The sequence below is a fragment of the Gallinula chloropus genome, assembly GCF_964237585.1.
Source record: "Gallinula chloropus genome assembly, chromosome: 2".
Classification (NCBI taxonomy): Eukaryota; Metazoa; Chordata; class Aves; order Gruiformes; family Rallidae; genus Gallinula; species Gallinula chloropus.
In genome coordinates this window covers 25,187,960-25,200,817 of record NC_140086.1, presented here as the reverse complement: position 1 = coordinate 25,200,817, position 12,858 = coordinate 25,187,960, and the positions used below count along the sequence as shown (strand labels likewise).

General features: G+C 47.6%; 1 protein-coding gene across 1 annotated transcript in view; it reads left to right on the top strand.

The window, feature by feature from the left end:
* Positions 1 to 653: 653 nt before the first annotated feature.
* The window catches only part of SDC2 (syndecan 2), a 59,034-nt gene continuing 46,829 nt past the window's right edge, over positions 654 to 12,858 (top strand). The window contains exon 1 of the mRNA XM_084279956.1: positions 654 to 931. Within this exon, the coding sequence (XP_084136082.1) occupies positions 872 to 931 (60 nt within the window). The 5' untranslated portion in view covers positions 654 to 871. The remainder of the gene's footprint in view (positions 932 to 12,858) is intronic.

Genomic DNA, 12,858 nt, shown 5'->3' with positions numbered 1-12,858 from the left:
GCCGGGTTCTTGCCTCACCCCTACAAGTTTCTAGTCTTCTTTTTGAGGGAGAAGAGTCTGAAAAATGGAACTGTAGGGCAGAAAAGCAAGCAGGGATCCAAAACGGGCTGGCATTATGGGATATCCCCCTTCCCCTTGATTTTTTTAACTCTCCGCTGTCCTTTTTTCCCCTCGACACTTGGTGCTGCCACCCCAGCTAAGTCGGGAGGGTGGCGCGGAGCCCGGCGATGCGGAGCCAGGCGATGCGGAGCCCGGCGATGCGGAGCCGGGCGATGCGGAGCGCTAAGAACACGCGGCCGACACCAGATTTCCCTTGCAAAGACGGAGCCTCCCCGCGTTTACACCGGGCCAGCCCTCGCTCGGCCGGCCCGCGGCGTTGCTCATGCTTTCCGCTGGGGGGGAGGACGAGAGAGGGGAGACCGGGGCGGAGGAGGAGGAGGAGGAGGATAAAGGGGGGTGGTGTGGGGAAAGTTGCTTGAATTTGCGAGGGGCGAGAGCCGGCGGCGGCAGCGCGCCGCCTCCTTCCACTGGCTGGGGGAGCTGCCAATCTGTGTTGTAATCCTGCAGGAATTTCTGCGGGGTTTAACTGGGAGCCGCGCCGCCGCCGCCGCGCACTCGGGGCGGAGGGAGGGCGGTGAAGCCGGTATCGTGTAGCCTGCAGCCCGGGCGCCCCAGCGCCGCGCAGCATCGGGCCCGCCGGGCAGCGGCGGAGCGGAGCGCGGCGAGGAGCGGAAGGAGCGCGGCGGTCCGGAGGGAGCCCGCCGCCCTACCCCGCGCCCCCCTGGGCGCTGCCGAGCGCCGCCGCCCCCCGGTTTCTCCTTTGTGCCCGGCCCCAGGCGGCCGCCGCCGCCGCGCCGGCTCCGCGGGAATAATGCGGGGCGTGTGGCTAGCGCTCACCGTCAGCTTCGTGGCCTGCGCCTCCGGGCAGCCGGTGAGTACCGGGTCAGGCGGAGGGGTTTGTGTGCGTGGTGGGGGGCGGCAGCCCCGCAGGGTGCGGTGGGACGGGACGGGGGCGGCCGCCTCGGCTCCGTCTGTCGAGCGCGGGGCGCGCAGCGCTGGCCGTGCCCCGCGGCTTCGCCGCCCGCCGGGACAGCGGACTGGTTCGCGGGGGCATCTGTTGGTAACTGAGCGCTGTGCAAACAGCCGGACATCCCCCCAGAAGGGAAACAAGACCTCCCCGAAACCCCGCGCAGCCGAGCGGAGGACCCTGCCGCCCTCCAGCGAGCCTCACCCGAAGTTTGCCGCGACGACCCAGCTGCCTGCCGGCCCCGGAGCTCCCCCGGTGCCTCTTTCCCTGCCGCTCCGGGTGGAGGGGCTGCCCGGCGGCCGTGGGGCTCCCGAGGGTCGGCGGAGACGCGGCGTTGTGTCCGGGAAGCCGTCGGGGCGCTGCGTCCCGCGGGGCTTTGTGCCCGACCTGGCCGTCCGAGCGGCCGCCCGAGGAAAATGCTGCTTCCCCCCGAGTCCGCGGGCGGTGGGGAGGGAGCGTCTCCTTGCTAAATCAGCCCGGCCCGGACGGTTCCTTAAAAGAGCAAAGAAAGCTGTAACTACCCTTGGCCGCGCAACTTAGGACCCCCTAAAAACCTTTGGATACGCCGCGCTGCTGCTCCTCTCCGTGCGCGGGTGACGCAGCGCTGCGCGCTCCCCGGCCAGCCGCCCGTCCCGGCCGCGGAGCCGCCGCTGCTCGGTGCCGGCTCCGCGGAGTCCGAGCCTGCCGCTGGCCCCGCCAGCTCTTCCCCTACGGTCTGGCTGCGAGATGCTCGGGATAATGCTGCTGTTTACACTTTTTCCGAGCCACAAGTGTATCTGCTAACCGGGGGCTTCTGCTTAATGCAATTAACTCGGTTGCCGGGATTTGTGCCTCTGGCAAAGCCTCTTCTCCAGCACGAAGCCGGCGCTGGGTTTCAGCCTTTTCTGTCGGTGGATCTGAGACTGGCCTGAGGGAAGGGGGCATGCGGATGACACCGTTGCAGTGTTTGGGCAAATATTAGGAAATAATAAATCGAGGTTTCAGTACGAAATTTTTTAAAAAAGGAAAAAGGCAATTTAATCCAATTAAAATGAACTGCTCCACTGAACTAAATAATGTCACCAGCTTGGGTTAACTTTTGAAGTTCTCTAGCTGTTGTATAAATTAGCCCAGTCACAGCCTGGGTGAAATCTGGCTCATCATTAGGGATTTCTAAGGATACACTTGCAAAATACTTTTCTTAAGGACTAATTAAGAAAGAGCTGTGTAGAACACCGACTCCTGTTTCCGCTAAGTCTAACTGCACTGCAGAAACACCCTTGCTTAATGAGGAACGATATACTTTAATTTTATAGAAATGCTGGTGTTACGGAGTTCTCTGATGGTGTAGCAAGTACTAAACTGCCACAGTAATTAGTAAAGTATTAAGTTTTATGTTTTTTGCCTTAGGATGAACACGCTGCCACAGCGTGAGGCGGGTTGTTGGGGCATACCCGGACAGTGTGGTTTGGGGGGCAGTGGGGAGAGCGAGGTGTGTGTGTGTGGGAGCCTGCCTGGCGCTTGTGCAGCACCCTCGCTGCTGCCAGAAACTTGTGGAGAGATTGGAAAAGTAAAGGGAGGGTGTGTTTTTTTTGCCTTTTCTCCACCCCCATTCCCCCCCCTTTTTTTTTTCTTTCATGATGTCTGGCAGCAGCTCCATGGTCCCTTAAGGTGGGGTTTGTAGACTGGTCCCTGGGAAAAGATAGATGCCAAATCTGTCGTCTCTGCAGAAGGTCGTAAGAGGAATTTTATATGGATGCTTAAAAAAATCTGCTCGCTCTCCCAGAGCACTGTCAAGTGGTTTTAGCTTTAAATTTCTTCCCCTTTGTTTCTGATATTTATTATTATTATCTAGGCAAAGCTTTAAGGTAAAAATCTCATTTCTGATGAACTAAATTATCCAGGAGTTTTTTGAGCAGGGGAGGACAGGACAGGAGGAGATTTTGTTCCCTAAAGCAGTGAGTTCTCTGTGTTTGCTTCATGCAGCCAGCAAACCTCTTTATTGGGGTGGGCCGAGTAGAAGTAAGAGCCACGTTAAAAACATGCTGAAAATGAGACCTGCCACTGAACCTGGGAGCAGTTTGTCTGTGCTGGGCGCATGCTTTGTGTGCCCTGACATGGGCTGTCGCACCACAGATGGGCTCCGGCTCGCTGTGCCATCTCCCCAGGGGAAGCAACTGTTTGGGGGCTTGGTGGGGGGACACACAGAGGATGAGCCCAACCTGTTCATGCCAACCTGTGCATGATGGCGAGTGTTGCCCATATCAGAGCTGGTGGGTTGCAGCCTGGGGTTGCGAGGTGTTTTCGTGTCATCAGTGGTGAGATGACAGATTAGAGTGGGGTCCTACAGGCCTGGAAGGACATGTGGGGATTTACCCAGGCTTGGCTGAGTGGCAAAACAATGTGCTTTTTAGGTACCTTCAGGTTTTCCTGGTTTGCTTTTAGGAGAGGAGAAGAGAATGATGTAAAACCACTGGAAAGAAAAGGCAAACTCTGTGAGTGAGAGGCCTGATGTGCCTTTTAAAAGGTTGGGTCCAGTCCTGATGATAGCAGGAGTCTGCCTTTGCTGATTTTAATAGCACCAGAGAGCAGCGCCAAGTATCCAGCTGTACTTGTCAGCTCCCACTCAGAAGAGGCTGACAAACCTTTCTGTTTCGTCCTGGTTTGCAGCAGTGGGACAAAACGGTTTTCCAGAGCTTGTGCAATGGTCTAATCCTCTCTGCGAGCCCAAGCGTGCGTTGGGAAACGTGGCTGGCTAGCAGGTTGTGCTGTGTACTGTGGCATTATAGCGCTGCTCTCCTAACTGGAGGTTATTCATGGGTCTCCTCTTTTCTTCAGTGAAGTGTCTGGAGACTTCATGTCAGTGATGTGTGTGTGGGGTTGGTGGTCAGGCTTTCAGTAAAATAGAGCACTGGGGCATTGACATCAACTGGGTGGTCTTTCTTCTGTCAGCATCTAGGCACTACGTTGGTGTAAATGTAGTTATTGAAAGGTGATACAAAGATAATATTTGGTATATTTTTAAGAAACATTTAGTATTTCAGAAGCACAATGCTGTAATTTTCCATCATTTGTAATAGTTACTTTGCCTTTGGAATCTGGAGAATTAATAGTGTGTTGGAGAACAGGAATGTTGGTTTTTTTTTAAAAAATGCAGCTAGACTTTGGAGATAGCAATTAGAGGAGAAGAGGGAAGAAGGGCTGAAGAGAAGGGTGGCATTTCAGATTTATATGCCGTGCATGTCTCTCCTAAGCATGTTAAATCTGCATTGCCAAGTAGGTTCCAAAGAAAGGTAGGAAATTTTTTAGTCTTGATTTATTTCCACCCGTCCGCAACTCACGTGAGCTTTCTCTTCTCAGCACAGAATTAATGAATACCCATCCACTGCTTTTTGTGGCTTGGCGGTGCCTGTAATCAGCCAGCAGCATCTGCCGTGGCTGCTTCCCTTGTTCTGGCTGAACATCTGGGTGCTCCCACCCAACAGCTGCCTGCACTGCCTTCCACTGGAGATTTGGGGGAGCTCTGGGTTTTGCCGTTGGTCTCGGGTGAGGGTGTGAAATGAAGCCACCCCTTACCTGGATGTTCTCAGGAGCCACTTTCTGGGAATAGGTTTCCCTCCCCAGTTAGCTTATCTTTTAAAAATTAAAGAACAGATGATTCTCAACCTGAGATCAAACACCAAAGCTGTTTCTCTTTTTAATATCGTAGCCCCGAGGTCTGCACTGGAGCTGACTTAATATTCAGGCCTAAAGTGCAGAGATGTTTTCTCTGCATTTTTTTCTAGATCCTTATCGAGGAAGTAGGTGAGAGTCTTGTCTTCAGGAGCAAGTCGGGACAAATACCTCTGGTTTTGAAGTCAGGTACTGGGATTGTGGTTCTTGAGCAGATGATAGCTCTGTGGTAGGTTTGTGGCAATTGCCACAGCTAGTGGGGTAAGGATGGTGGACTTTGGAGAATGAACCATAAGCTTTGGGTTTGTTTGAAGTTGTGATGTAAGTTTCTGTGATGCAAATCTTAAGTGTAATCTCAGGACGACCAGATCAAGGCCTGATTTCTTGACTAGCAGAGGTCAAAGTCTAATTTCTTGGCTAGCAGAGGTGTGAGTTATGAAAAGCCCCACTTCAAACAAACAGATCTAATGCCTCCAGAGAGGATGGTGGGAGCTACCTGCCATCCTCAGTGGGGGAATGTGGTGTTCTGGCAGGGAATCCTGAGCCTGGAGAAGAGCTTGTTCCTCCCTGCAGCAGCTGAGCTCCCCGCTGAGCAGCCGGTTGTTTGCAGAGCTCTCCCTTTGCCCTGCTCTTCATGGCCAATTGTCTTTATAAAACGTCAAGCAGAGGCATACGGATGGCATTTATTAATTACATTATCTCACCAAATTGACTTGTGCCATTGACCAGTTTAAACATTTTCCTTATGGCAAAGAATTACAGGCTTTAGTAAGGCTCAGCGGCTGAACAAAAGGCTCTTGTCTGGTTACGGAAAAGTACTCTCTTGTCTTCTGAATAGATTTGACTGACTATGATTTTCAACAGAAATGTTGTGTTTGCAACCAGCAAGCTTAGTCTAGGCCCCGTGTAAGACCCAGCTTGAATGGAAGTCATAAAGATGCCCTCTGTGCTGCCTCGTTTGAGAGAGGACTTGTAAGTCATGAGCAAGGGATTTGGTCCACATTCAGTTGCTTTACTCTCCACGTCGTAGCAAGTGTGAGAATTACTTCAGGTTGTTTTGCTAACAGCTTGTTGTTTGGTTATCTTCGGTTCATGTTTACAAGACAATAATAAACTGGTATCTGTAATCTTTTCAGGAGTAGTAATTTATTCATAGGTTACATGGCACTATTCAGTGACTTGGGAACAAGATTTCTCTCGCTCACATTGAAGTATAATTTGCAATCTCTCGAGCAAAGACTGCATTAGTGTTTGACCCTGTAATAATGACAGTTCTCTGTATGTATGTTGTTTTCTTGATTAGCTCAGCCCTGAGGGATGCTTTCAAAAGCATACTAGATATTTAGGCAGAAATACAAAATACATGTAATCCTCAAAAGTATTGGAAAACTGATTGCAGTAGGAGAAAAAAATAGCGCTTAACAGCCATTTGCAACAAGTACTTTTGCACTGAACAAATGATTTTTGTTGACAGCTCAAGTAGGGGGTTCATTTAAAGTGAAATAATGACTAATAGGGTGGTGATGAATCTGCAGAACTTGGCCTTGTCTGTAGATAGGCTATTAGCGTGTCACATAAGCCGTGCTTAACTAAAGCCTGAGCTGGACGCTCCATGTGAAATCACTATTTTTAGTTTATATATAAACAACAACTTCAGAAATCTCCCTTCTAAGCTAAATTGTTTTGTTCCAAAGGTGAATTGATTTGGGAAAGTTCAAATAAAAACCTGTTTGGCTGTGTTTGAGTTGTGAGCGTGAAGACAAATACATACTTTGTACTCTTATTAATGGTAAGGAGACAAAGGGACTTGCAGAAGGTCAAACAGCCTGCGGTATATGCAGGAACCAAATCAAAACGTTCAGAAACCAGCACTGTCATTAAGAACCAGAATACATTGTCCGTATTTAAATATTATGTTGTCAGACATGTTTTGTTCCTGCTTGATTAACCATATTAAAGCATAATGTTCTCTTGAAGGTGCTTCCACGCTAATGGAGGTTGCTTGTCACCTTTCAGATCAGTGTGAAGTGGGCCATCCTTATTTTTTGAAGTGTATTTCAGAAGTGTGACGATAATGGTCTTTCAGAGCTGTGGAAAACAGTGCTGCTAAAAGTAATATGGCCTGGGAGGTGAAGTGCTTCTAGAGGTGCAGTTGGGTACATGAGTGGTGCAGCCTCAAGGCTAAGGAAGTTTTCAGAGAGAAGAAAAAAAAATGCGATGTGGTTGCTGCCAGATGAATAAAAACCTGACTGGGTTTTCCATCTCTCCTACCTTCCCCAAGATCCTCTCTGTATGTCTGCTCACGTCCCTTCGTTGGTTATAGAAGTAGAAACAAGCTTTCCTTTCCTCTTTTTCTGGGCTGAGCTGCATTAACTCTAGCTGTGGTGACTCTGTGGTACCTGCAGGAACATGTGTCTGGACACAGCAGCTGGGTGGCACAGCTGTGACCAGCCAAGTCCTGTGCACTTGATCTTTTTTGGCTTTAAGAGCCAAAGAGTCCCGTTTGGTTTTTGGGCTGGGGTCTTCAGGGGAAGGCTAGTAGTGGGTTTGAGTACATGGTGTATCTCACAGGCTGCAGAGAGAAGTCATCCTCAGATGCTTTCTTTGCTGTTTATCCATGCTTGCTCTGGATATGGAGATCCCAGAATCTGTGTGTCACTTAAACTGATTACCAGGTGAAAGCCTCCACAAAGCCTTTCCTTTCAAATCCCTTTCAAGTGGTGTGCAGTTCCACGTTCGAGTATGCAGGCACAGAGGTGTGACATTGATGGTGTTCTTATTACCAAAAATGAAAACCTGCAAGGGAAACAAAGCAGAAAGGTGAAGCAAGTTCAAAGTAATGGAAATGCACCATCATTGGGACATTAAAAAATTGAGCTTCTGCTGAATATAAATTTGTGACATTGCACAAATAAAAACAGGTGTGGCTCAGCCCTAGAAATAATAAGAGTGTGTAATTCCTGCAGCAAGGACGCATAAAATAATGTTGCTGAGAAACAAGACAAGATTCTGAGTTTTCTGTGGAAGGAGGGTTGCAGAACACCCAGGTTCTATCCTGGCTGTAGGACTACGTCTCCTCCTGGTTGGGAGATCAGGGCCATTCCATAGTTGTGGCCAGAGACAATGAAGTACGGTGAGTGGAAGTGTGCAGCAAAGAGAAGGAGCATCCATGAACAGGGTGTGTGAAATTTGGCTGTGATAGTAACTGGCTTGCGTAAGTCTTACTGTGAGAAGCTGAAAAGTTCTCAGAAGAACTGCTGTGGCAGCAGACAGCGTTAGAAGATTAGCGCTTTAGGATCATTAGTGACTTAAGCATCAGTAGCATGTGGAACTCGCAGATCTCTTTCTCCATGGTAGAAGAAGAAAAATGACTGGTACTGGAGGTAGATGGAAAAGTTACTAAAGTGCCTTGTATGTCTTCTAAATTCTTGTCAATGGTGGAGTTGCTTATAATTTTCCAGTCACGCACTTTGATCATTTCTCATCTGTGAAGGATGATTTTTTTTGAATGTAACACCTTGAATGCTGTGAAACGAAACTTCTTGAAGTACATTTGAGATTACTTGTTCATAGAGTGTTCAGCACTGAGCTCTCTGAAGCTGTTGCAGTTGTAGCTTGGAAGTTGGTGCTTTTGAAACTCGGTGTGTGTGCACTTTCCCTAGGATCTTTATTCTACATAGATCTCTGTTTTACATGTATTGTAATTTTATATAGTTTTGTGTGTGTATCTTTTATGACAGGCAGTGTGTCTTTCAAGTGTTGGGAAAAAAAATGCCCAGCAGAACATGAGGAGGACTCTCAGTTAAGTAAACAGGACAAAATTGCTCTCAAAGTTGTCTTAATAATTCCCCTGGCCTGCATTAGGGTGGGAAGAGAGTTTCTCTGACCTTACTTCCTAAGGAAAAAAGGTTTTAAACAGAAGATGGTATTTACAAATGGTTTTCTTCTTGTTTCTCCCCCTTGATTTAATACAGCAATTTCGTAACAGTTTTCCTCTGTAAGTACGATTTGTTCCTCTGTAGCTCCCACAGGTGTTTTTGGTTTGATTCTCCAGCACAGTCTCCCCTCTGTCCCCAAAGCCCATGGTCATAGCTGCAAAATGTGAAAGAGCTGGAAAAAAACTTGTTCTAAAGAGAAAAACTGTGAATAGTGGTTAGCATGGCCAGGCGAGGAGGTCACACCAGAGGCATCGGGACCCAAATGGGCTCAGCTCAAGTTTGTCTGTCCATATTGCAGCTGGGGCCAGTTGAATTTGCCTTTTCCTGCCTTTTGACTAAAATACTTAGGTGGACACATCTGTATTCTGCATGAAAATATGGCAAAGGTCACCAGAAGTTTCCAGAGAGTTTGACAGTAAGTGGGAGGTGGGCGAGGAAGCCCTGTGGCAGATCACAAGATGGTTTCTTCTCTTCTTGGAGGAGCTGTGGTCCTTACTGTGGAGCAGCATAGAGCTCATTTTGGCCTGCAGAGGGAAGGGATGATGCAAAGGCTTTTAACAGCCTTATCTCCAACCTATTGAATCATGTTTTGTGGCCAGCAGATGGAGGGAGGTGCTCTACTCTGGTGAGACCCCACCTGGAGTACTGCATCCAGTTCTGGAGCCCTCAACGTAAGAAGGACACGGACCTATTGGAGCAGGTCCAGAGGAGGGCTACGATTATGATCAGAGGGCTGGAACACTTCTCCTACAGAGACAGGCTGAGAGAATTGGGCTTTTTCAGCCTGGAGAAGAGAAGGTTCAGGGGAGATCTTATAGTGGCCTTCCAGTACCTGAAGGGGCTACAGAAAAGCTGGAGAGGGACTGTTTAGAGGGATATGTAGCAATAGGATGAGGGTCAATGGTTTTAAAACTAGAGCAGGGTAAGTTTAGGCTAGATATTAGGAAGAAGTTCTTCACTATAAGGGAGGTGAGACTGCAGAACAGGTTGCCCAGAGAGGTGGTGGAGGCCCAATCCCTGGAGGCATTCAAGGTCAGGCTTATGAAGCTCTGAGCAAACTGATTTGGTTAAAGACGTCCCCTCTTACTGCAGGGGTGTTGGACTAGATGACTTTTAAAGGTCCCTTCCAGCCTAATGCATTGTATAATTCTGTTATTCTATGTCTGGATACCTCACTGCCGCTGGATGGCCTGTGTAGGGTTTGAGAGTGAGGAAAGTAAGTGACATGGACACCTGTTAAAACCTTCTTAGAGCTCCCAGGTGCTGGAGGAGACAGGGCATTGAAGTTGAGTCTGACTGTCTGTCTTCAGTCATGCTGCCCATTGGAAATACTTTTCTGTCTGGTGGCATTTATCTTAAGCAGCCATGCCTTGTTGAAGGGCAGGCCTGTGTCCTACAAGGGGGGATCTCTGTGCCTTTTCCGAGGCTCAGACTCCGTAATAAATAGCTTTTCTGTTGGGTTGGGAACTGGAGGTGTGTCTGCACTGCTGTGCTGGGGCTCACTGGGTGAAGGGAACTTCTGAGCTCCTGCTAAGGCAAGAGCATTTGGTTTGAAATGGTTTGAGATGGTACTTTTAATAGTAATGCTGTGCGGGAAATGCCATTTCTTGTCTGTTTCGTAACTGTAGGGCATTAGAAAGGGGAAATGACCTTTCTTTCCTTTTGTTCCTGTTCTTACTGTGATTCACGACCTAAAAAGCTCATTCGACTCTTGGCTGGTTTGGGGTTTTGTGCTTTGGCTAATGCCGCTTTCCTGACTGTTTCTCTCCCACTTAACCAAGGGCGGGTAGCTTGGCATCTTGACATAGGTCTCTTCTGGTGGACACCTGTAATTGATCTTATGCCTGCTGGCATGAATTGTCATATACCAAACCCCAGGTAAATTTAATAGTGATGAAGGTTTTGTGATACTTTTTCTAACAACTGTGAATCTTGCTGGTGGCTTAAAGAAGTCTTTTGGGCTCCTGAATATTTATTAATGCTTTGGAGGTCATGTGCCTTTCATTTTATCTTTTGTTTTTCTGACCTTCTCTATCTGCACTGGGAAAGTTAGGCAGCATTGGGTTATGACAGGAAAAAAAAGTTTAGTTTGGAGAAAAAAAAAGTGGTGCTTCCATAATATACATAAAGGAGTGTCTGGGACACTTCTTAGCCATGTTACTTCTTTCTGTTTCACGTGAATATCTGAGGTTCTCACCTTCACTGGTTTAAATGCGTAGAGGTATTTGACTTGGGGAACCTATGGAAGACTAAGGAGAAAACAACTTCTGGCAGATGCTGTCAGCCTTGAAAAAAGTAGGTAGGATCCCTTGTCATGAAGATTGTGGCTGTACAGACAGTCAGAGCTGGCACGGTTCCCAGGTAGTAGAGTAGCTCACATGGCATTTCTGTATTTGTGAAGGGGTCCTAAGGGAGGATTAGCAAGAGTATTTTTGGGGATTTCTCTCTGGCTTCCTAGAGATGCACAGAAAAAGCTAATCTCTCTCTCTCTCGTTATTTAATTCAGCTAACTTAATTGGAAAGCCTCCTTAGAGCAGTCTGTGGCAGCTAGCTGTAGCAGCTGTACAATTAGTAGTGTCACCTAACGAGAGAGCAAAACAAGGAGCGGTAGGAAACTGGAGGTGGATGTTTCTGTGTATCTTAACAAGCCTCCCAACAGCCAAGTTTGCTAGAATGAATTCAGCTGTGAATTTTAAGAGCTTAAAAAAAAAAGAAGGAATAGTCTAAGTTTTTTAAGACTCAAAATTCTGAATGCCTCGGTGCTCTCACTACTGGTTTTGTTATGCTGTTAAGCTCTACAAAAAGTGGATTTGACCCCAGAATTACTGTTTTGGCTATATAACCCCCTTTTACTCCTTGAAGCATTCAGGTTTGGGGCTTTGTTATTGATGTAGTTAACTTCATTAATGCTTTAATCTGTAAATTTTACACCGAGATGACTGGATGTGGGGGGCTGGTGGACTCTGTTGCCCATTCCTCGAGGTGTGAGCCATTAGGCTGGCTGGGAAAGAGGTGTATGATTAACTGCTCTGTGTATTTGAGGACAGTCCTCTGTTATTTTCCCTCCCAGCTTGACTAAGGGAGTGTGCTTTATTTGGGGATAGCCCTGAAGCCCATTAAGTGCGAGAGGTGGTGGGGAGGAGAGCATCAGCCCTGGGGCAGTGGTGATGAAGCCAGTGGCAGTGATGCTCCCTGGCTGCACAATTCAAGGCTGTACACATGGATCAGAAGCCAGAGACAGGTTTGCATTTGAATCACCAACTTGGTACTTTCCAGCTTGTCATCATCAATTTCCGTGATGCTCATGTCATTTAACCATACATGTATATTCAAATGACTGTTTAGTTAAGATTACGTGAGTATGTGTGGGGCAAGTCATAATTTCCCAATCTGTGTGGAGTTATGTGGTCGTCATATTTGAAATGCATGACCCATGGTTATAAAGGATGGGTTTGGGAAGTGCTATTATGTGTCGGGGACTGGAAACTGTAGGCTATTTATAATTACCCACAGGTGGAGAGGGAGGCAGCAATGCACAGTCCTAGGAATAATTATCAGCAGTATGGAAGTTCATCTCTTAAGCTGTTGGGTCTAATGCACTAAAAAGTATGTGATCTGAAGTCTGGCACAGCCTTCAGATGGAGCCGTTCAAAGGCGTCCTGACCTAATTTTGCTGCGGAAGTGTGCGAGCCTTCCTCATTCCCCTAATTTCTTGCAGAAGGTTTCAGTGATGAAGTCTTCATCCCCTACACGTGTATATATTTTACCACAGCACATTTGAATAAAAGCAGCCATTACAAGCCAGGTGGTAAATATAGCATGCAGCTTAACAGAAATGACCTTCAATTAAGCAGAGGCGGGCCCTTCTCTTGCGCTTTGCAGTTGTCAATTAGCTTTCCTTAAGACTTTTTTTTATTTGCTGGATTTTTTTGTGACTAATTGCAAAGCCTGAAGTGCAGTGCTGGCTCTGATTGTACCAGTCAAGACTTTTGTGTTACACTGAACTACTGTTTCAGTGAACGTCTCAAAAAATGTGGACTAGCTTATACATAAAAAAATTCCCTTTCTTTTCCAGGAAAATAAAACATTAAATTGTAGAACATTGCCCATGGAGCTATGTCAATTTATCAGTTAAAGCAAATAGCATAAGTGGTTTGACTTTCCTTTGGATAAATCAAAGCAGACGTAATGATATTAGGTCTTAACGGGCCTTTGCCTTAAAAAGAAAATGAGGGGAAAGGA